A 25,683-nucleotide genomic window follows, 5' to 3' on the forward strand; every position below is an offset into this window, starting at 1 on the left:
CTGTACTACTGCTTTTTCCCAGTCGGGTCCCCGAGAAATTCCACCAGACCAGACTTTTAGAATGTTTAAATGACAACAGAAAATGTATTGTGTGAGTAAAATCATCATCCCCTGTTAGATTTGCTCCTTAGTTTTAGCACAGGCAGGAATATATTTGAAGAGCGTGAGCGCTAAAGAAAATTTTGGCACATAAGTTTTCACATGTGCTTTGGTAGTTATGGATACATTGAGGAGCAGACACATCAGCAAGGGAGCCATAAAATGAGTCAGACCAACCAACTCCGACATCACATTTAATTCTGTAACAATACTACAGAAAGTTCAATTGGAGCAGGCTTGCTGACCTCACATGGAAACGTACTATTTAAGATCAGGTTACCAGATGCTCCAACAGAATTTAGGCAGCTGCTAGCAGAGGTTACCCTGACTGCTTTAACGAGAGCATTTACAATCTAATAGCTCAGACAGAAGAGATGATCGTGTTAATTTTCTTCTTTGTCTTGTTGTGGAACGAAGCTCAAAGTTGGGGATTCAAGAATGGAGTACTGCATAACTCTATTTGGTTAGGTAAGAACAATATGCATTCATTCTTTTCATTTTCATTAATTCACTTTGCTGCGGAAAGAACCACAGTTATTTAAAATGATATAAAAATGTACTGTACATCAATAAGGGCAAAATCTTGCATTGAAATCAATAGGAATTTTACCTGAGTAATTACTATTTTTGCCTAATTTTCTTAATGTTTTCACACTTATTTTCTAACTAAAGGCTACCCAGGAAAAGAATCCATGAACTATGTAAGTTGAGTGTATTATCTGAAAGCATGAGCTGAAATAAAAACTGAGTATTAAATGACAATTCTTTTAATGAAGGAAAAATATGCAAGTGTAAAAGGAAAGAGCTGTAAAAGGAGCACACTAGTTTTTGCATGAACATAAAACAAATACATGGTGTCCTACATGTGAAACTAAAGAAAGCTGAGGTAATAGCTCTCCCCACAGATATAATACTTCCTACATTTTCAGTAAAAATTCTTGGAAAGTGTGTACTGGTTTTTCTTATGGTTTGCTGGCATCATCAAGCAGTTGTGGGGAATAATTATGAAAGAATGAAGTATGTACAAATACTGTGGCAGCAGTCTATTCTTTCATATATGGGTAAAAGGGCTTCTTAAAATCATACATTTTCAAATGCAATGGAAAGAACACTAATTCAAAACACATTAACATAAAGAACAACCAAGCAAATGTGTGTCTGAAATGGCTGATTTATGGAGTAATAGTTATACACTATTTTATCTTTTACAGTACATTCTGCATCTCTTTAAAAGATTTCTAGTTAGTTTAATTCATGTTTATTATTAGTCATTGCATAGTGGCCAGATTTAAGATCCGGACCACTTTATTAGGTGCTAAACATACACATAGGTAAATCTAGTCCCTTCCCTAAAAAAAAACTTGAAAACTAAATGACAAGTGATATATGAAATATGGGTGGGGGAACGGAAACATTCATTCTCTCTCTCTCTCTCTCTCGCTCACTAATCTTTTCTATACAAATATTCATTTTTAAGTACTTCCCCTCCCCACCAAGTCCTGAGCATAGCCACTCTTTCTTAAATGTATTTGAGATATCACAGAGAAGGAGGGCTATGAAGGAGGAGAGGGTAGTGTCTCTATGGTCACCAAAAGGAGGGTATACTATGCCTAAGGGACAACTTATCAGACATTTGTGTGAGAAGCAGTTAAGACTGGCACTGCTGGCTGACCAGTGGTGGAGAGGTGACATGATAAGACACCAGGGTAAGTAGGCTCAGATGGCTGTGAAGAGCCTTTAGGGTAAGGACAAAAATAATCTCAGCAGCTGCCTTTTGTATGGATTGAGTGGAAATGGAGTACTTTAGTCTCCTTCTAGTTTTGCTTCCTTTCTCTTTAAAAGGAAGAAGCAAGGTGTTAACTGGACTGAATCAGGGCACCATGGATTACTACTCTTCCCTCTATTAAACCAAAAACACTGGTGTCAGCACCACTTGCAATAAAAGGATTTATAGTGACAGGAAAGATGAAAGAAAAACACTAGCTCATTCAATCTGCAAAAAGGAGAACCCATGGAGTGCCTCAGACCATAACTTTCAAATATTTTACCCTGAGGGCCTGAGGTCACCGCTCCAGACCACTGCACTAAACAGAGGGTCTCCACCTACACCCTACCGTCTAATTATTGCAACAAAAATATTGCTGCTTGTGCAGCCAAAACATAATGCAGTGAACTGAGGAGAATTTTGACCGTTACAACCCCACACACTTTTATACAATCATAACAATGTTTCAGTTGTAATGTGAACAATAAGTAACCACAGTCCCATCTCCTATTGACTGTAGGGGGGAAAATACCATGTCCAACAAAACAACACAGTCATGATTTAATTATCCCATAACACATACAGGAAAGAAAAGAACCAACCCTACTGAGGTAAATGGGAGCACCTGTAAAACAGGGCATAGTCACATTTGAACTTTCCTTTGCTTCCTCTCTTCTGGCAAAGCAATATCCAAACCAGAATGAGAACTTTTTTTCAGTAAAATAAGGCACCATAGCAATGACACAGAACTATCATGTCTTGATATCAGGACAGGCTAGAAATGTAGACTAGAAATTCCCTTCATCTTATTTCTATGCTACCCAATGTATTGTGTTCAAATTCACTAAACATGGATACTTAGTGCCGCTGAATATATTAGCTTTACACCAACATTTATTTGACTGAAGTCAGCTTTTGGAACATGCACATTCTGGCATGTTCCAAAAGCAGTTATTGTAATACCAGTATCAGAGTAACTTTGCACAAACATTTTTATTGTGTTTATACAGGGCTGTATTTTGGACAGGGGGAAAGGAATACTTTGTTCTAATCAGCTTCAGATAACGGGAGAAGAAAATAAACTAGAAAAGTATATTTCTTTCATTTTAAAGTAAGTTCCTCATGAGCAAAGAGGAAAAAGAACAAGTAAACACTGAACCTCAGCAAGCACTAGAGTATTTGATCCTTCTGCTTGTTATGTTTACAAGGAAATGTGTAAATAGAGAACATACTTTTTAGTAATGGGGAGTTGCTCGGCTCAGCAGAAATTGTTTACAAATGATTTAAGGCGTGCAACTAAAATCCATTCCTAGGGCAAGGATCAGTAAACTGAAACTATGGAGATTAGACATTAGATGAATTTGTGAAACTGATTAACAGGATAAACTAGCAAGGGCCAGTGGTAGGTGGTGGCTTTAGAGGGAATATTGGTAGTGAGTGGTTCTGCAAAACTGAAGTGATAAATCTGAAACACCAAGGCCCTGATTCTGAGCTGCTCCAGTCCTGAAGCACATTCTAGAACTTCATGTCACCCTTGCACCTCAAGGACTCTAGGGCTACTGGGGGCCAATTTGGCTAGCGCATCCTCGGGAACTGCTGTAACTTCCACACTGGATGCAACAGATTCCAAGAGACCATCAACAACCCAGAATAGTGGAATACAGAGCACTCTGGTCACACATGCCCAAGCAGGCCATCACCAAGGTGCAGCGAAAGGAAGGGGAAGTAAGGGGATGGGGAGATCAGGATGCTTGTTAGCCCCATTTCCCTGCTGGAGTGGCATAAAGGGACCAGAACACAGCCCAGAATCAGAGCCCATGTGTACATATTTCATGGTCTTATCTAGCTGTGATTTTTTTTTTTTTTTGGTGGGGGAGAAATCCTGTGAAACAAACTAAAAATTCTTTATCTGTCACATTTTCTGGCTTCACTAAAGCGCACTGAACTCCAACAGAAAGTTGTAATAAGATCTCTGTTCCCTAATATTCTATATTTTCTTTTGTCCTTATTCGCACACTGAATATCACTGAAATCTAAGTGGAGTGTTGCCTCAGGGCAACCGCTGTATTTGGTCCAAGGACAGAACAAAACTGGCCATTAAGGTTTGTGGATTAACAGCAAAACTGCTAGATTCATGGGCAGAAGAGAAGTGCCTGCTTCTGGCTTCCTTTTTCTTCTTTGTAGCTAATATAAGGACATAATGTGAAATATTAACGTGCACTAATGTATTACTATATTTCTTTACAATGACCACTTAGAACAAAGTTAAAAATTTACATCTTCTGCTTCCCCTTCAATTTTCAATTTTGATTTACTCCATTCTATCACTCATTTTAGTGGTACTTCATTGGGTCAAATCTAGCAGTCCTTAACCTGTACACAGAGAACATTCAGATCTCACCTGCTGTTATGGAAGTGGGTTTGGGGGAAGGTCAATCACCTTTGCAGCAGCAGCATCCTCCATCCCTGAACTCCAGGGAGAGCTATAGAGAGCCCGTGGTGGAAGAACAATACATTGTTAACTCGACAGGCTGTACTCCCTGTGGTAGGGTCCAAAGGGCAGTGGTGGATGGTCCCAGTATACAATGTTTCAAATACAGAGGAAAATGATTACATATGCTACATACTACAGAGGATTCTTACGGGGCAGGCTGTTGCCTAGCTAGTAGCAACCCTTTAAGACTTCTCCAGAGGAAAGCATAAAGATCTCTACACTAAGCAGGCCTTTGGGCTGTTTAGAACCCTTTACTACTGTCATGGAAGAGTTCCCAGCTAGGTACCCAGAGAGAGTATATTTTTCTCAGCCAGACGTCTCCCTCCACAGAGGATAGCCTTTCTAGCTGCTGTAATCAGCTCCAGCTGGAGTGCTTCCTGCTCTCTAGTGGCAGCATTAAACCATTCACTTGGGATGTATAAACTGCATCAGATGTGTGTTTGTATGTTGTCATAAATATAAAGGGAAGGGTAAACCCCTTTGAAATCCCTCCTGGCCAGGGGAAAGCTCCTCTCACCTGTAAAGGGTTAAGAAGCTAAAGGTAACCTCGCTGGCACCTGACCAAAATGACCAATGAGGAGACAAGATACTTTAAAAAGCTGGGAGGAGGGAGAGAAACAAAGGGTCTGTGTCTGTCTGTAGTCGTCTTGGCCAGGGACAGAACAGGAATGGAAGCTTAGAACTTTTAGTAAGTAATCTAGCTAGGTATGTGTTAGATTATGATTTCTTTAAATGGCTGAGAAAAGAATTGTGCTGAATAGAATAACTATTTCTGTCTGTGTATCTTTTTTGTAACTTAAGGGTTTGCCTAGAGGGGTTCTCTATGTTTTTGAAGCTAATTACCCTGTAAGATATCTACCATCCTGATTTTACAGGGGGGATTTCTTTATTTCTATTTACTTCTATTTTTTATTAAAAGTCTTCTTGTAAAAAACTGAATGCTTTTTCATTGTTCTCAGATCCAAGGGTTTGGGTCTGTGGTCACCTATGCAAATTGGTGAGGCTTTTTATCCAACATTTCCTAGGAAAGGGGGGGTGCAAGTGTTGGGAGGATTGTTCATTGTTCTTAAGATCCAAGGGTCTGGGTCTGTAGTCACCTAGGCAAATTGGTGAGGCTTTTTACCAAACCTTGTCCAGGAAGTGGGGTGCAAGGTTTTGGGAATATTTTGGGGGGAAAGACGCGTCCAAACAGCTCTTCCCCAGTAACCAGTATTAGTTTGGTGGTGGTAGCGGCCATTCCAAGGATAACGGGTGTAATATTTTGTACCTTGGGGAAGTTTTGACCTAAGCTGGTAAAGATAAGCTTAGGAGGTTTTTCATGCAGGTCCCCACATCTGTACCCTAGAGTTCAGAGTGGGGGAGGAACCTTGACATGGTGGCACAGTGGTGGGATTAACCTGAAATCATTTGAGATCCAGTTGAGATTTTTTGAACTAGAAATACAGATTTTAAAAAGGAATTTTTAGGAAGTGCAGAAAGCAGCTTTGAAACTGAAAGCAGCTTGGTTTCTCTCTGCTTTGTGGCCAAGCAGAGACAAAAGGGGATTATCTTGTGAATTGCAGGTTTTCTTTGCCTGGAGGCAGGGTACTTAACTCCTGCAGGGAAATTCACAGTCTTCCAACCCAGAGGGTTTTTTTTTTCTTTTCTTCCTAAAAGTAAATAGGGGGGGTGTGCTCTACCCATTTGCCTGGAGACAAAAGTGGCAGGGATTTTTTTAGGATTTTGATTTTTTTTTTTTGTTTTACAAGGAGCACAGGTTTGAAAAGAAATTTTTTTTTTCCTTTGGGCTGGGTAAGCAGGTTTCCAAGTAGTTGGAGGTTTTTTGCTTTAATTTGGGCCCAGAGCAGAGACAAGGGAATTGTTTTTTTCTGTAGGCTGACAATCACTATCAGAGAATAGGTATTCTATTCCAGCACAGCAAAATTTTACAGCCAAGTTTTGTTTGTTTATTTCTAAACCTCGGGTGTAAAGTTAGTAAAAACAGAGAGGTTAGAATGGCAAAATCCGCGGCTCGACTACAGCTCAAATTAGCCAAATTTCAGGCTGAGGAAAGACAAAGGGAACATGAAAGACAGATAGAACTCATGCAGCTGAAGAAGGAACAAGAAAGGGAGGCAGAACAACACCAAGAGGCTGCCCACAAGAGGGAAATGGAGGCAAGGAAGCATGTGGAGGAGGAGAAGGAAAAAGAGAGGAAGCATGTGGAGGAGGTGGAGAGGATAAAGGCCCGGCAGACTATACCAACAAACCCTAGCAATCCTTCTCCAGGTACCACTTCCCATCCCAGAAAGTTCCCCACCTACAAGGCAGGTGATGATACTGAGGCCTTCTTAGAAAACTTCGAAAGGGCCTGCCTTCGGTACAACATCTCTACTGACCAATACATGGTAGAGCTGAGGCCGCAGCTCAGTGGACCCTTAGCTGAGGTGGCAGCTGAAATGCCTAAAGAACACATGAACAAGTATGAACTGTTTAAATCCAAGGCGAGAGTCAGAATGGGGATAACACCCGAGCAGTCTCGTCGGAGGTTCAGAGCCCTAAGGTGGAAACCAGACATGTCATTTACCCGACATGCCTACCACATTGTGAAACATTGGGATGCCTGGATATCAGGAGCAAGTGTTGAATCTCCAGTAAATTTGCCCTTCCTAATGCAAATGGAACAATTCTTAGAGGGTGTTCCTGAGGAAATAGAAAGATACATCCTAGATGGGAAACCCAAAACTGTAATTGAGGCAGGAGAGATTGGAGCCAGATGGGTGGAGGTGGCAGAGAAGAAGAAAACTGGTCGCAGTTGGAGCGGAGACCAGAAGGGACCACCCCAGACCACACCCTATTACCGGGGGCCGCCCAAAGCCCCACCTACCTCCCAAAGAACCCTCCAGACCCCTTATCGTCCCACCACCCCGTTCTCCAGCAACCCTCCTCGCCCCAGTGGCCCGTCAGCTGGACGATGTTTTAAGTGTAACGAGCTGGGGCATGTAAAGGCCAACTGCCCCAAGAACCCCAACAGATTACAGTTCATTGCACCGGAATCACACCAGAGGTCCACAGGCCCAGATACCTCCCAGATACCCTTGGAGCGGAGGGAAACTGTGAGTGTGGGCGGGAAGAAGGTCACCGCGTGGAGGGACACCGGAGCACAAGTGTCAGCTATCCATGCTTCCTTAGTGGACCCCAATTTAATCAACCCAGAGATCCAAGTGACGATTCAACCCTTCAAGTCCAACTCTTTCAATTTGCCTACAGCCAAGTTGCCTGTCCAGTACAAGGGCTGGTCAGGAATGTGGACTTTTGCAGTCTATGATGATTATCCCATCCCCATGCTGTTGGGGGAAGACTTGGCCAATCATGTGAAGCAGGCCAAGAGGGTGGGAATGGTCACCCGCAGCCAGGCTAAACAAGCCGTGAGGCCTAGCTCTGTTCCGGAAACTTCTATCAGGACCCAGTCAGAGGTGATGGACCTGGACCCCAGGCCAATGTCTGCAACAGCAGTAGTGGATCCAGTCCCAGAGACCCAGACGGAACCAGTCCCAGAACCGGAACCAGCCGAACAACCAACACCAGACCCCGTGTCAGCACTGAATCCAGTACTTGCAACCTCAACACCAGAGGGCCCCACCGAACCTGAACTGGCAGCAGCCGATAACCCGACCCAAGAGGCTCAGCCGGAGCCTGAATCCCAACATAGTGCACCAGCGGAGAGCGGTTCACAGTCAACAAACAGCTCCATCCCCTATATCGCTTCCAGAGGGACCAAGCCTAGGTCCACAATCCCATGAGGAACTGATGTCTCCAGCATCAAGGGAACAGTTCCAGACCGAACAGGAAGCAGATGAAAGCCTCCAGAGAGCTTGGACGGCGGCACGGAGCAACCCACCGCCTCTCAGCTCTTCTAATCGATCCAGGTTTGTTATAGAAAGAGGACTTTTATACAAGGAAACTCTTTCTGGTGGACACCAGGAAGACTGGCATCCTCAGAAACAGTTGGTAGTTCCAACTAAATACCGGGCCAAGCTCTTGAGCTTAGCCCACGATCACCCTCGTGGCCATGCTGGGGTGAACAGGACCAAAGACCGTTTGGGGGGATCATTCCACTGGGAGGGAATGGGCAAGGATGTTTCTACCTATGTCCAGTCTTGTGAGGTGTGCCAAAGAGTGGGAAAACCCCAAGACCAGGTCAAAGCCCCTCTCCAGCCACTCCCCATCATTGAAGTTCCATTTCAGCGAGTAGCTGTGGATATTCTGGGTCCTTTTCCGAAAAAGACACCCAGAGGAAAGCAGTACATACTGACTTTCATGGATTTTGCCACCCGATGGCCGGAAGCAGTAGCTCTAAGCAACACCAGGGCTAAAAGTGTGTGTCAGGCACTAGCAGACATTTTTGCCAGGGTAGGTTGGCCCTCCGACATCCTCACAGATGCAGGGACTAATTTCCTGGCAGGAACTATGAAAAACCTTTGGGAAGCTCATGGGGTAAATCACTTGGTTGCCACTCCTTACCACCATCAAACAAATGGCATGGTGGAGAAGTTTAATGGAACTTTGGGGGCCATGATACGTAAATTCGTAAATGAGCACTCCAATGATTGGGACCTAGTATTGCAGCAGTTGCTCTTTGCCTACAGAGCTGTACCACATCCCAGTTTAGGGTTTTCCCCATTTGAACTTGTATATGGCCGTGAGGTTAAGGGGCCATTGCAGTTGGTGAAGCAGCAATGGGAGGGATTTACACCTTCTCCAGGAACTAACATTCTGGACTTTGTAACCAACCTACAAAACACCCTCCGAACCTCTTTAGCCCTTGCTAGAGAAAACTTACAGGATGCTCAAAAAGAGCAAAAAGCCTGGTATGATAAACATGCCAGAGAGCGTTCCTTCAAAGTAGGAGACCAGGTCATGGTCTTAAAGGCGCTCCAGGCCCATAAAATGGAAGCATCGTGGGAAGGGCCATTCATGGTCCAGGAGCGCCTGGGAGCTGTTAATTGTCTCATAGCATTCCCCACCTCCAACCGAAAGCCTAAGGTGTACCATATTAATTCTCTAAAGCCCTTTTATTCCAGAGAATTAAAGGTTTGTCAGTTTACAGCCCAGGGAGGAGACGACGCTGAGTGGCCTGAAGGTGTTTACTACGAAGGGAAATGTGCTGGTGGTGTGGAAGAGGTGAACCTCTCCATGACCCTTGGGCGTATGCAGCGACAGCAGATCCAGGAGCTGTGCACTAGCTACGCGCCAACGTTCTCAGCCACCCCAGGACTGACTGAACGGGCATACCACTCCATTGACACAGGTAATGCTCACCCAATTAGGGTCCAACCTTACCGGGTGTCTCCTCAAGCTAAAACTGCTATAGAACGGGAGATCCAGGATATGTTACAGATGGGTGTAATCCGCCCCTCTGAAAGTGCATAGGCATCTCCAGTGGTTCTAGTTCCCAAACCAGATGGGGAAATACGTTTTTGCATGGACTACCGTAAGCTAAATGCTGTAACTCGCCCAGACAACTATCCCATGCCACGCACAGATGAACTATTAGAGAAACTGGGACGGGCCCAGTTCATCTCTACCTTGGACTTAACCAAGGGGTACTGGCAGGTACCGCTAGATGAATCTGCCAAGGAAAGGTCAGCCTTCATCACACATCTCAGGCTGTATGAATTTAATGTACTCCCTTTCGGGCTGCGAAATGCACCCGCCACTTTCCAAAGACTTGTAGATGGTCTCCTAGCGGGATTAGGAGAATATGCAGTCGCCTACCTTGACGATGTGGCCATATTTTCGGATTCCTGGGCAGACCACCTGGAACATCTACAAAAAGTCCTTGAGCGCATAAGGGAGGCAGGACTAACTGTTAAGGCTAAGAAGTGTCAAATAGGCCTAAACAGAGTGACTTACCTTGGACACCAGGTGGGTCAAGGAACTATCAGCCCCCTACAGGCCAAAGTGGATGCTATCCAAAAGTGGCCTGTCCCAAAGTCAAAGAAACAGGTTCAATCCTTCTTAGGCTTGGCCGGTTATTACAGACGATTTGTACCGCACTACAGCCAAATCGCTGCCCCACTGACAGACCTAACCAAAAAGAAACAGCCAAATGCTGTTCAGTGGACCGGAAAGTGTCAGAAGGCCTTTAACAAGCTTAAAGCGACACTCATGTCTGACCCTGTACTAAGGGCCCCAGACTTTGACAAACCGTTCCTAGTAACCACAGATGCGTCCGAGCGTGGTGTGGGAGCAGTTTTAATGCAGAAAGGACCTGATCAAGAATTCCACCCTGTAGTGTTTCTCAGCAAAAAACTGTCTGAGAGGGAAAGCAACTGGTCAGTCACTGAAAAAGAATGTTATGCCATTGTCTACGCTCTGGAAAAGCTATGCCCATATGTTTGGGGACGGCGTTTCCACCTGCAAACCGACCATGCTGCACTAAAGTGGCTTCACACCGTCAAAGAAACTAACAAAAAACTTCTTCGGTGGAGTTTAGCTCTCCAAGATTTTGATTTCGACATCCAACACATCTCAGGAGCTTCTAACAAAGTGGCTGATGCCCTCTCCCGTGAAAGTTTCCCAGAATCAACTGGTTAAAATCGTCCTTGAGATGTGGAAAATATTGTTAGTCTTTATGTACTTGGTAGTATATTTAGAGATGCATGTGTCTTATTAACTCTGTTTTCCTAGAGCTCCAGGAAGAAATCCCAGCCAGTGTTTCACCCTAGCTGAGATTTGGGGGGCGTGTCATAAATATAAAGGGAAGGGTAAACCCCTTTGAAATCCCTCCTGGCCAGGGGAAAGCTCCTCTCACCTGTAAAGGGTTAAGAAGCTAAAGGTAACCTCGCTGGCACCTGACCAAAATGACCAATGAGGAGACAAGATGCTTTCAAAAGCTGGGAGGAGGGAGAGAAACAAAGGGTCTGTGTCTGTCTGTAGTCGTCTTGGCCAGGGACAGAACAGGAATGGAGGCTTAGAACTTTTAGTAAGTAATCTAGCTAGGTATGTGTTAGATTATGATTTCTTTAAATGGCTGAGAAAAGAATTGTGCTGAATAGAATAACTATTTCTGTCTGTGTATCTTTTTTGTAACTTAAGGGTTTGCCTAGAGGGGTTCTCTATGTTTTTGAAGCTAATTACCCTGTAAGATATCTACCATCCTGATTTTACAGGGGGGATTTCTTTATTTCTATTTACTTCTATTTTTTATTAAAAGTCTTCTTGTAAAAAAACTGAATGCTTTTTCATTGTTCTCAGATCCAAGGGTTTGGGTCTGTGGTCACCTATGCAAATTGGTGAGGCTTTTTACCAAACCTTGTCCAGGAAGTGGGGTGCAAGGTTTTGGGAAGTATTTTGGGGGGAAAGACGCGTCCAAACAGCTCTTCCCCAGTAACCAGTATTAGTTTGGTGGTGGTAGCGGCCATTCCAAGGATAACGGGTGTAATATTTTGTACCTTGGGGAAGTTTTGACCTAAGCTGGTAAAGATAAGCTTAGGAGGTTTTCCATGCAGGTCCCCACATCTGTACCCTAGAGTTCAGAGTGGGGGAGGAACCTTGACATATGTACAAGTAGAACTTGATTCAGTCTTAACTACAGAGACCTGATAGTGCCTCAATAAGTGAGTGTGTGTGCATATGTGTATATCTATCAATATACATGTCATGCTATCTGAAGCGGCTCATGACAGTGTGCGCCTACTGCAGGGCAGACACCCCAAACTGGTGGTCTGTTCTATGATTAGGTTTCACCAAGCCAGTCACAAATGTGAACTCCTGGATCACTGTAACAGTTTTAACATGGAGTACCAGAGAGTCCCCTTAGACTCTCCAGTCTACCATACCACCCAGACAAACTGAACTTAGTGATAAATGTGATACCAAAAATCACACCACATACAGGTTACTTCCAGTCCCAACATAAGTTTTGCCAACGTAAGTGGTCATTTAGACATGGCCTTAGAGTCTCTGGCCCATCAGAGTTCAAACAGCCAAAAAGTTGCAGTTTCTTTTTGTCAGGGATATTTATTCCCTTCTCTCAGAGTTCAAGATGATGGGACAAGTTCACGTGCATATCTCCTACTCAGGGCTGGGGGAGCAATCAACAAAGTAGTTTGTCCTCTGATGTTCCACAGTGGTTGGTCCGGTGTCTATGGGCCTTTTTTGTTGGGCAGGAGACAACACCTCCTATGGCAAACTAGTATTTCACTTGGTAATGTTTCTGTCCTGATTGTGGGGGTTTACAGTTTCAGAACAAACACTTAAATATTACCTATAACATGGGATATGGATAGTATAAGTGAGATTAATACATAAAGCAACATACAAGCATTTCATAGAGTCTAAACACTGAAATATATTCTTATAAGACTAATACTTATTTTGAGCAAAACTAACATACAGGTCTGATCTCCACTTATGAGGTTGTCAGTTCTTAGCTAATGCCTGCAGCCTGAGCAAGAGCTGGCGTCTGGCCTGCCAGCATCATAATAGGTATGTTAATTTATCAAAGGGATGTTTTGCTGTTGTGTTGTATCACAATCCTGCACAGTCTTGGATGTACTTGAAAAAAACCTCCGAAAGATGTGATCAGTAAATATAGATACTATAATAGACCATGTCACAGCATTAACAAGTGGCATATGGAATCAGCAGCAAACCTCAAAGCTTAGCGGGATACGTGTGTGGGCGCTATCCAGCCAAAAGCTACCAACACAATTTTATAAAAGAGTAACAGAGCTATAAGGTGGTGATTGCTTTTAGCAGGACAAGACCACACACAATACAACTTATGAAGATAGAAAACTAAAGAGGTGCTACTAATAGTATAATAGCTTTTACAAAAATGGCAAAGCCAGAACCTTTCCAATAATAGCCTGAACAAACCTGTTATTAATGTCCCGTCCACACTGAGATTTCATCAGACTGGTAAAATGGAGCAAAATTTGCCTCTAAAGGATTAAAATTTGAAAACCCCATTTATGGGCAACTGCATGCTATTAATTCTTGTTGGCACATTAATTCTTGTTGTCATGCGTAAGAGGGATAAGTCCAAAGGGACAGTGATCTGGCCAGAACCTCATAGTGGTATTTTAGTCTTTTTGTTATAAGTTATTGGCATCTAGTAATTAAAGTAACCCTGAGATTGCTCTAAATTACACTGAGGACTGGTCACCTTTGCTAAGTGACAGTCTCAGAAATCAGCCACGTTTTCCCCCCAACATCCCAAACTTGGTTCCTGCTCTGAGCACAGCTCAGTGAGACTGAAGGATTGAAGCCTTTGATTTTTAGATTCATTTGTGAGCTTACTTGTGAGACCTGGTAACTGATTACCTCATTTCCCAGATTGTCACATGAAAGTACTGTAATGTTAAATTATGCATCTCTTTACTGTATTAATCAGATTTTCAGTCCATACATAACTATATCAAATGCACTTTAACTACTGGAGAAAGAAAGTGCCAGGATATATAGGTTAAAACCTGATTGATGACAATTTTGTGGTCTCAAAAACTCTCTCCTACAAAAAAGATCTCCTACAAAAAGGATCTTGAAAATGTTTTAAATGGAGCATGTGTCACTCTGCACCCCAGAGGAGCAGCCTGTAACCCCATACTCATCATTTGTATATAATTGTGATATTTCACAAAAAGAATGCCATGTGAGATATCAGGGAAAAGGTTATGATCTGCTGAAATCCATTGTTCCATCTAAATATGTGTACCATTAATACATATAAAATTATAATAATTGTGTTGTATGATTTTCACTGAAAACCCACTGGTTGTGGGTTTGGGAAGTGCCCGGATACTGGCTCTCCAGAGACAATGACAAGGGAGGTAACCAATGCCCAGGTGGGTGCTGAACAGACCTCACCAGCCATTGTCCAGAAAGGGAGCTACAATGCAATGACTCAGTTGCACAAGGCGACACCACGGGAATTACTCAACCTTGCCTGGTGACTCAGCAATCCCTGTCAGACTTGCCTGGACTTGTGTTCTCCAAGCACATGGACTAATGGTGTAAATCAGAACACAATGGCCCCCTGCTTGGCCTTTCCACCCCCACCTATGCTGCAAGCAACAAGGACTCTCAGAAGACTGAAGACTCCAACAAAGGAGACTGGCCCAGGTTTCAAGAGTGAAACCTGGCTACTATGAACTGTAATATCCAGTGGGGTGAGAAAAACTGCTTAATCTAGATATTGCCCAGTCTAATAGGGTTGAGAGTTTAGACTGCATGCTTATATTTTATTTTATTTTGGTAACCACTCTGACTTTTTCCCTATCACTTATAACCACTTAAAAGCTATATTTCATAATCAATAAACTTGTTTTACTGATTATCTTTACCAGTGACTTTGCCTGAAGTGTTTGGTAAATCTGCTCAGGTTTACAAAGGCTGGTGTATGACCACCTTCCATTGATGAAGTGGTGAACCAATTAATAAACTTGCACTGCTCATCTTGAGCAGTGCAAGATGGTAGATTCCTGAGGTACAAGGCTGGGAGCTGGGGGGATTTGGCTGGTGCCTTTGTGTGATTCATGAGTGGCTCCAGGAGCATTCATGCAATCTAGCGGGGTGTGGGGCTCCACCTGCAGTTGTGCTGAGTGATAACAGTGCCTGGAGGGCTTTGCTGCTTATCACTAGCAAAACATTGTGAGAGACAGCCCAGGCTGGAGAGTCAAGGGGCCACAGTGGTCCCACAGTCCCAGGCTGCACCCCGGGGATCCCATCAAAGAGCATACATGCTATCCTATATATGTAGCTAGCATATGTTATGATCTCTTAGGTTTTTGGACTGGAAGCACCCCAACTCCATAAAATATATATTAGCCTTGTCTACATCAGGGACATTTTTGAGTATATTCATATAAGCAGCCCACTGTCTGCTGAGACTGTTTTTATCTAACCCTGTTGGGAACAAGTCTAATTAACATGAGTCTAAAAACTGTACTGGCAGTCATCAGGCTGTCTACACTAGGATTCCCACCATTGCCAACCACAGATTAATGGAGGGAAAGTTGACAATGTCCCTAATGTAGACAAAGCCACTGAATCTAAGTACTCTTTCAAAAGAGAGGTTACTTTTCCTATGGTGTGGTATTACTATTGTATAAAACAGCTTTATATTTGCCAATTTTTTTGGTCATGTTGACTAGTGATGGCAATGTAGCATGATGTACAGTAGTTTCTGTCAGATTTCAAGTGGGGTAAAGTTTCCCATTGAAATCAATGGGAGTTCTGCATGCAAATCAACTGGACCCTTCAACAGCAGTGATGGTAGAAATATTGTAATGTTGTTATAAAACAAATGTAAGAATTTTTTTGTATAAGAAAAACATCAGCTAACAATTGCTCTGGTTCTATGCCTAATATGTGACAGTAGCTCATATATGTGAGTCACATCACTCTTCCCTTTAATTTTCTGCACCTCCTCTATCCAAATAACTCTGTAATTTCTCTAGACCTTCAGAACAAAGTTCTGATTCATTCTACAAAGAGTACACTCAAAATTATTGTAATAATTCAGGGCAACTGCATTTCTATCTTCCCTTTGTGGTTCAGCAAGGACCCCCATTCTATGGCTGGCTCCTCAGCTGTCACCTCTTTTGGCCAGAGACATGTGTCTCTCTCCCTCCTGACCATGGTATTCCCAAGCTACCCCCTTCTCTAGCAAATCAGACTGCCTCAGCAGGCCTGCTTTGCCTTCTCCTCAGAAGCTGAAAATAGCATAAGTGCCCACAGTTAAATTACAACACAGCCCTTTCTAAGCAAGCACATTTATTCTTAAGGTAAAAATATTACAGAGAAATCATATTAAAAATAACAGAAGAACCTACATGCATGCTTATAAGCTGACCAGAGATCACCCCAACTCCAACAAGGACTCTTGCCAGTAAACAGTCCTCCTAACCCCACACAGGTGTGGGGTTGTGGGGTTTTTTTTGTTTGTTTTTTGTTTTTTGTTTTGGGTGGGGTTTTTTTGTTTTTGTTTGTTTGTTTGTTTTTTGCAAGTTCATAACAGCTTTTGCTCAGAACAAGAACCTTCATGTATCCTCACTCCTTTATAAAGTCTGAGTTTTTGATCTGTGGAAATCAGCCAAGCAATGGTTTCACCTGAAGGTGTAGCTTCAAAAGGTTGGGTCCAAAGGGAGAAATTTGCTGTCCCAAGGACGAGAAACACTCCTTCCTAGGAAACTTCCTGAACTAGAAGTTCAGTCTTGTCTGGCACATTGTTCAAAAGAGTCCTTTGCAGCTAATAACACTTCCCAGGGTTTACATTAGTCATGTCTCCCCTTTAAAAAGTTACATACAATAATACATAAATATTGCCTTTTTCATAGAATGAACTCCTAAAATACTTAAACTTAATTCAATAAAGTTTAACTTCATTCCCTTCGGTTTGTCTAGGACATGGCAGGACATTGCCATATCTCTCACAATTATATCCAAAAGTACATTGTGATACCAGTCAGGAAAGATCACCTCTTAGCTTAAGTGGGATATTCCAGACTCAGTGTTTCTGACAAGAGTTCATTGTTGCTAGAGCTGCTGCTTTCTAAGTAGTAGTTCTGGGGATCATTTCAGAAGTATGTTGACTCACTGTGGTTCAAAAAGCCCCCCTCCCACAGGACTCTAAAATACCCCTGTGTTGGGAGGGACACACATTTTCCTGAAGCTTTCTAAATAACGTAAAGTTCAGTTGAATATCTTGTTTATGTTCTCACCTGGGCAATAGCCCAAGCTACAGTTCCTGATCAACTGCTGGCAGCAATGAGGTCTGATATCATCCAGGAAGGGAGGCCAGTTGGGATCCTATATTCTGTACTCCTAAAAAATACTAAAATTCTTAATGGCTTTGATCCCACAGAGCGAGCAGCTGGAGTGTACCACAGGGAGGCGCGGGCTGGAAAATATCAGCTCACCTATGCGGAAGCTAAAGCAGTGTGTGAATATGAAGGAGGACAACTAGCCACATACCAGCAGCTGGAGGCAGCAAGAAAAATAGGTATGAAAGAAAATGTGCATTTGAATGTGCAGTCTCTTGAATCTCACATCACACGCTCCATGTTGCCAACACTTGTGTTATTGCAAGTGTCATGACTTTGGGGGTGGCTCTTGCAATCTTGTTAGAAAACACAGGCAGCTCAGGCATTCTGCTTGAACTGTCTGCAGTTTCCCACCCCCTTGATTGCTCAGGGCTGCTATGCGACTTGTATTGCAGATAGTTGTAGCGCAGGGGTCGGAAACCTTTGGCACCTGGTGCATCAGGGTAAAGCTGCTGGCGGGCTGGGCCCATTTGTTTATCTGGAGCATCTGCAGGCCTGGAGCCACACAGCTCCCACTAGCTGCGGTTCACTGTTCCCGGCCAGTGGGAGCTGTGGGAAGCAGTGGCTAGCACGTCCCTCGGCCCACGCTGCTTCCCACACCTCCCATTGGCCAGGAACAGCGAACCACGGCCAGTGGGACCTGCGGGGCTCCGTTCCTGCTGATGCTCCAAATAAACAAACTGGCCTGGCCCACCAACAGCTTTACCCTGACAGGCCAGGTGCCAAAGGTTGCCAACCCCTGTTGTAGCAGCTGGTTGCAGTGCTAGTGTGACTCTTTGTGCTTTGTGTGGGATGGAGCCCTAGAGTGGGTGCAGCACAATGGAGCAGCCTGTTCCTTGATTTTGGGAGCAGCAGCCTCACCCTCAATCTCCTCACCACTAACCTTACACGAAGGGGGTGCTTTTGGAGATAGAAGCATTCCCCTTCACTGCATTTTCTTAAAAAAATGATCAGTGCCGCAGGAACTTCTTCTAGAAATGTCCCAAATTTTCATTTAATCAATCAAAACACTTTTTATTGTGTTTATCCAAGACACCTTGCTAAATTTTCTCCATATATACTGAGAACAAACAATCCAGTAGAAAGACTGTTCAGTATGATGACACGGGTTTGGAATGAAGAGTTGAATGAGTGCAGACTCCACTGAAGGTGTTATCTTGCTCCGAGTGAATGTTAACATTTTTGTTCATTGTTTCATGATCAACTCATTCAGAACATAAGTTATTGGAAAAAATCGTCCATCGTGAGGAATATGTAAGCATCACTGTTGAATCAAAACTTGGCAGTAGGCACTAGCAAACAATAAAAGGGTACATTTTCTTGTTTGTGACTATTTCACAACCTGAAAACCACCACAAAAGAAGTGTTCTGGTTTTTTACTTTGAAAATTTGGTAAGCTTATGAAAACTGTTATGTACTAAGCAGTGAATAACTTTGAATTTTTTGATTTATTGTTTTTAAACTCTCAGCCATAACGTCGTATTAACAGGTTGTTTTTTAATTCAATAAGCATTTCTGTTGCCTTAGCTTATCCCATGTATACATCTTTTTATCCACCCAAAGAGCCCAGTCCTGAAAACCCTTATTCCCATGAGTAATGACTGAGTGAGGTTGTAGGATTAGGCACTAAAAAGGAAACAAAGCAATCAATGTATTATATTTACATGACTAATCTGATTCCTAATTTGAATACAAAGGTTGGTAATGTAATTTCTAGGGTGGGGAGCTTTACTGTCCATCTGCATCTGATTTTTATTTTTCATTGAGAAAAAAATTTATTTTGGAGGACAAGAAGTGATTTTGTACTCTGCATTCAAAATTCTCCATGCAAAAGATAGCAATTGCCTCAGTACTATGATATGATTTGCATTAAGCTAATTATACATAAACTAGATTTTGGCAATGAGAAAAAATGATGTTAGTTTGAATGAGGCAATAATTTTTATAATGTTTCTGCTTAGAGTGAATTTTCAAAACCTTCTGTCACACAGGTTTCCATGTGTGTGCTGCTGGTTGGATGGCTAAGGGCAGAGTCGGTTATCCCATAGTGAAAGCTGGATCCAGCTGTGGCTTTGGAAAGACCGGCATTGTTGACTATGGGATTCGCCTCAACAGAAGTGAGAGATGGGATGTCTATTGCTACAACCCTCATGGTGTGTCTAAAAAAAATCCAATGTTGCTTAATTACATGCCTTTTTACTAAATAAAATAGATTTTTAAGGTTAATAATAGACCGACTGCTAGCTAATGAATCAATAATAGGGCTAATGAATTTTCCAATTTGGGTGTGTACATTTATGTGCCTAAATTTATGATTAGGCCATGGGTGATTAGCAGCTACTTTTATTTAGATGCCTAACATTAGGCACCTATGTTTGAATATTTTGGTCTGTGTGTTTATAAAAGTAATGTTAACGGGAACATTTAAAATCATATATTGTAAACAAACATATTTCACCTCTGTTACTCGATCATTAAAATTAAAAGAATGTTAAAAATCTCAATTGTAGTAATTAATTAATTAATTATCCTGTTTTCCTTTTACATTTCTCTCAGCTTGCACAAACTAAAATCAACTAAATCAGCTTTATTTTGTGGTTGCACACACTGCAGCAGAGTATTTATTTGTTTTAAACGACAACTTTCATGGGAGTATGGAAAAAAATCCAGAGGAAAATGTCTATTTGTCTTCTATTTGTAAAAAGCTTGTTTCTGCTACAATTTGGCCCAAATTTGAGTGATGATTATCCCTTTAATAAACATCCCCTTTAATTGTCTGACACTTGGAAGGAAGTTTAGCTATACTTAAAAGCAGATAAAAAATAAGGATGGGCATTTTGATTCAGCACATGAAGAAGAAACTACCCAAAAATGACTGTCAAGGCTTACACCACATATTGTTCCAATATACTCTGGTACCACTAGTATAATGAAGAAGGAAGTAAAGTAGAGGGAAGAGATAAAAAGTAGGCACCAACAAGAAAAATTGTTTAACTTTGTGTTCTCTTTCAAACCCCTCCAAATGGCCTATCCTGTGTTAAATAGCCAGCATTTTGGGTTAGCAGAGAAATACATACAACTGTGCATATTTTATTTGTGTACACTATGGTTCTAGCTTGTTTATGTTAGCTCAGCGGTCATCAGTTTAATAGCTGCATGGGATGGGAGACACTCACAAATGCTCAGCAAATAAAGAGAGTGTGAGAGACTATGGCACTGATTACTATCAGCCTTACTTTCTCTTTGTCTGTCCTCTCTCCACTTAGATGTTTTTCAAATACATTCTTTGGGCAGTGGACAGCATGATTAACCAGAGCTGTTTACACTCAGAGGTTAATTTGGGTCCCTCCCATTGTGAATAAATTTCTTAATACTTGATGGAGAATATTGTTCAGATTTGAGAAGAGTTGCCTGTCTTTATGGAGAAAGGGCAGCATCCCAAGGAGAGAACGCTAAGTTGTTGCTAATTGAATTAAGGGCTGCATTGTTCTCTGAGGTATTAAAGATGTTGGCAGTACATTGTAGGATGACCAGACAGCAAATGTGAAAAATTGGGATATATATTAGGATCCTATATAAGAAAAAGACCCAAAAATCGGGACTGTGCCGATAAAATCGGGACATCTGGTCACCCTAATACATTGTGCAACAACTTGTGTTTGGGATGCAAGTCCTTCCTGTATCTGTGCTGAAGCATTTACAATCAAAATAGACAATGTACAAACGGAGGGCAAGTCTACATTAGAGCCTACATCAGTGCAGCTGCACCACATCTGGTGAAGATACACTATGCCGACGGGAGAGTGCTCTCCCGTCAGTATAATTACTCCACCTCTGCAAGAGGCGGAAAAGCTATGCCGGTGGGAAAGCATCTCCGGTTGACATAGCACCAGTGTGGACAGCGCTTAAGTCGATGTAACTTACGTTGCTCAGGGGGATGTCTTTTTCACATCCCTGAGAAGATGTAACTTACATCGACTTAAGCAGTAGTGTAGACCAGCCCTGAGTGTTTGGTCTTCCAGGCTTGTGAGCTGTTGAGAGTCCTCAACTTCCACTGAAGCTAATGGGAACAGGTGCTCAACATCTTGAATGATAAAGCCCAAAGGAAGGGGGAAAAGGATGCAAAAAAACAAAAAAACAAAAACAAAAAAACAGTCTAACTGAGTGGGGATGAGGGCTAGAGTTTATAGACATTTTGGATGGGGAACATTTTAAGGAGGGACTTGAAGGAAGAGAGACCAGGTTGGAAGTGGGGTGATTTATAAGTGCAGTTGTGAGGCCTATAGATGGACTTAGTTTGACATGCCAATTTTCTTTATACAGAGCACCTAGCATCTGATCTGAAGCCTATTGAAGTCAATGAGAGCACTTCCATTGACTTCAATAGACTTTGGATTAGGCCCCTAGTTGCCAGCATATCAATTCCATATATACTATATACGCCATATGTGTGCTACCATGGTACTAGTTAAGAATGATGAGGTTATAGACTATATGAACAGCACTCAAGAGTCTTGCTGTTGTTATACTGGGTTGGTTCTGTTTAAGATTCTGTCAGAAGAGCTAACAGACAAACAGGTATGACAAATCAAAACACATTAAAAAATCTATTTTTATTTTTCTCTTAGCAAAAGAATGTGGTGGAATCTTCACAGACGCAAAGCACATCTTTAAGTCACCAGGCTACCCAAACGAGTATGAAAATAAACTAATATGCTATTGGCACATCAGACTAAAGTACGGACAACGGATTCATCTACAGTTCCTGGATTTTGATGTTGAAGATGACACTGCTTGCATGGCTGATTTCTTAGAAGTCTATGATAGCTATGATGATATCACTGGCTTTGTGGGCAGGTAAAAATAATTTCCACATCTTTATACATATATTTGAAGCTATATAGTTAAAATGTTCAAGGTATAATATTTCATTGACAGTATGCTCAGAAAAAGACCATGTTGACCACATTGCATTTACAGAGGTGCTTCCTACATCACTCCTGCATCTAATATGTTCTTGAATATATGCAATGATATTGCCAAAACCATCTCCTCTGCAGTCTTCCTCACTACTAGTAAAGGTGACCTGCAAAGATTTTTTTTAAAATTAGGGTTTTGCCCTTTTTTTGCTTCTTTATGAAATATAAAGAAAGCCTGCAAGATTTTCTCAACAACTGCTTATTGTTACCTTAGAAATACAAGTATGGTCATCCATCCCTGGCTTTGGTGGAAGAGCTCTTGGAACTCTCAGAGCACAATCAGTGTTTGCGCTAACACCTTAATTGAAGGGATTTGGGAGGGGGAGTTGAGTTATCAGCAAAAATACACTTAGCTCAAAATGTTGTTCTTTATTGAAGCGAAATAAATATTAACAAAAACAAAACAAAAATGACCGAATAGCCCAAGGAGTTTGAAACAATCTTACAGTCTGAAACATTGCTTTCCCACTTACTTGCTCAATTTTTTACTCTCTTTGCTCGTGTGATGTTGTCATTTCACTGGTTCCCCCGTAATCATGGAGTTTTCCAGCTTGGAACATCTGAATTTCTAATGTAAAAAAACAGAGAGAAAAATAAACTCCCTTAAAATTCTCACTGGTTTTCATGCCCCCTTTGAACATCATCAAGAAGCAAAGAGAGTACACAATCCCCTTTTTATTTTTCCCTTGACAAGTCCCCTTTAATACATTTTCCTGATGTCTAATCTAAGGTTGTCCTCCCTCAGCTTCAAGTCATTGTTTCTTATGAAAATGAATAGCTCTTTGCCTTCTTTTATTTCATTTACTTTCTTCAATTACTGCAAATTTTGCTTCCTGCATCCTCTTTCTTCTCTCCTCTCTCACTCTCATTTGTGAAATAGTGCAGATAAATGTACTTAAGCCAATGACATAATTCTATGTTAGAATAGACCCCAAAGAACAACTTAGAACTATGGACCATAACAGAAAGGGGGACTCCATCCTTCTCTGTTAAGGTATCATTGTGGCATGTATGTTATTGCATATTTGCACATTTAGTCATGAACCTTTAACAATCTTTTTTCAGGTACTGTGGAGATGAACTTCCAGATGATATCATCAGCACAGGTAATATTGTATGTATTGCTCGTAGACAAAAATATCAACCTACTGGACCAGGGGACCAGATATTTGAAGATTAAATGCCCATTTCATGGCTAATATGTCATAAGCCACCATGCAAACCTTCTAGTATATACTTTAGTCAATACTTTTGCTTAAAAATAAGTGTAAAAGAAGAGACATCCTGGAGAAGTCTAGTTAGACAAAGAATTAGGGACCAATTCTGTAGGCTTTACTCAGGCAAAACTCCCTTTTACATCAAAGTGACTTCACTGATTTGGGAGTTTAGCATGTCTGTATCAGTGGCCTAGTCCTACAAGACCTGCCCACATACAAAATATTGAGTCAATAAGTATTCCCATTATTCAGGAATCAGGATTGCAAGATCAGGCCCGAGACTCTTATTAGAGAGGATATGTCTGAAAAGGAGCCTCTGGAATTGGGAAATACATTGTATCTTTGGGTTTTTAACATAGGCACTTACTTCCTCAGTTCCCAGGGGGTGCTTGACCCCCGCTCCGCTCCAGACTCCACCCCCACTCCACCCCTTCCCCCAGTCCCTACTCAGCCCTGCCTCTTCCTAAATACCTTTGAGGATTTGGGCCAATGTGCTTATTTATCATATCTAATTTAAGGGTGTCCCTTGCTTACATTAAACTGGCCCTGCCCATAGTAAGCAATGCTGATCCAACTCCTGAAGGTCTTACTCAGTATTTACTCAAGCAAAACTCTTATTGATACTGGTGGGTGAATCTTGAGCTCCTTGCTTAGTTTTCAATGAGATACACCAATATTGATTTCAATGTTGTCTGAATAAGAAGTGAGTAAGGATCTTAGGATTTAGCTCCAAGATTTGGGGGGAAATACTTCAATAGCTCTTGGGGAGGGAGGAGTGAAGAGAAAAATTCCAAAGCAGCACTTTTTATTCAATAGCAAAGAAGTAACTTTTCCCCTCTCTCTTGCCCTAGGAAATCTCATGACCTTAAAGTTTTTGTCAGATGCCTCAGTGACAGCAGGTGGTTTTCAAATTAAATACGTTGCTGTAGACCCACCTTCAAAACCTAATGATGAGAAAAATGCAACTTCCCAAGGAAACACAAACTTCTTGTCTGGAAAATTTGGCATTATGTGAACAGACGATCAACATCACAGAAAATGCAATTGGAATATACAGTTATTAAATACAAATACCACTTGAGATACCTGTTTTGTCCAATAAGTTATAGCTATCATACTATATTTGGGATAGTCAGCGGCCACAGTCTTATCCTTCTGACTTTTCATCTTATCCTTCTGACTTTTATAATTTCTGCTTTTTGTAATTTTTTCTTAATAAAGAATATTGGGAAATAAATTAGAAAATTGTACTTAAATGATAGACAATTATTTTCTAGATCACAAGGAGTCAGTGAAACTAAGAACATAAGAATGGACATACTTGGTGAGACCAATGGTCCATCTAGTCCGAAATCCTCTCTTTCGACAGTGTCCAATGCCAGGTGCTTCAGAGGCAATGAACAGAACAGATAATCATCAAGTGATCCATCCCCCTGTCGTCCACTCCCAGTTTCTGGCAAAAAGATGCTAGGGACACTCAGAGCCTGAGGTTGCATCCCTGACCATATTGGCTAATAGCCATTGATGGATCTATCCTCCATGAACTTATCTGAACTAAACGGAAGGATTCATTGTTACCATAGATTTCCCAACTAATTGTTATTCTACACTATCCACTTTTTTTCTCTCACCCCTTGCACCATTTCAGCTGAAGTTTTGGGGGCCTGATATTTCAATCCTTCTCCCCTCACTTTCCTTCATTCCTGTATATTTATTGCTGTCTGAATTCTCCTTTCCCTATTCTTGCTTCCTTTCTTGCTGCTCTCTCTCTATTTTTAAGCTAACTCAATTCTAATGTCTTTTGAGTAAGCCTTGCCTCCATGATAGTTTACTTCAAAGTGCAAATTCATCTTGAGAGTTGGCCTGTGATATATCCCTGATGAATCCATATGTAATGGGCTTCTAGAGCCAGAAGGTACTAAAGCAGCATGAAAAGCACTGAATCTGTAATTGTACTGTCCTTGTGATTTTATTGTGTTCTGGATCATAAATTATTTAACAGATTTGTAAGGAGTTTATCTTCCTTACCCAGTGCAGAGTTATTCAAGCTTTTTCTATTCTCAAACCACATTTATTAAAGGGCAAAAAGCTGAAAGATTCTCTGTTAATGAGAAACTGAGGCACCAAAAGGAATTGTCCATCAACTATCAGCAAACCCTTTTTCAACCTGTCAACAGGCTTTGTCTTGTTCACACCAGTTCTAAGACTGCATTATGCTGAACTGATAGACGTGTATCCATTCCTGATATCAATTTATATCTGTCTGTTAACCCCCTGACCCCAAAATATAATTAAATCTACCTCTGTTTTAATCATG

General features: G+C 41.8%; 1 protein-coding gene across 1 annotated transcript; it reads left to right on the plus strand.

The window, feature by feature from the left end:
• The first annotated feature begins 368 nt into the window (after window positions 1-368).
• Window positions 369-25,683, plus strand: TNFAIP6 (TNF alpha induced protein 6). Its single transcript, XM_048869154.2, has 6 exons — window positions 369-567; window positions 17,212-17,349; window positions 19,162-19,323; window positions 21,799-22,027; window positions 23,215-23,255; window positions 24,218-25,683. Exons 1-6 carry the CDS (start codon window positions 474-476, stop codon window positions 24,379-24,381), a joined length of 828 nt encoding a protein of 275 aa, XP_048725111.1. The 5' UTR covers window positions 369-473; the 3' UTR covers window positions 24,382-25,683.

This window comes from Caretta caretta, chromosome 11 (assembly GCF_965140235.1).
Source record: "Caretta caretta isolate rCarCar2 chromosome 11, rCarCar1.hap1, whole genome shotgun sequence".
NCBI classification, from domain to species: Eukaryota; Metazoa; Chordata; order Testudines; family Cheloniidae; genus Caretta; species Caretta caretta.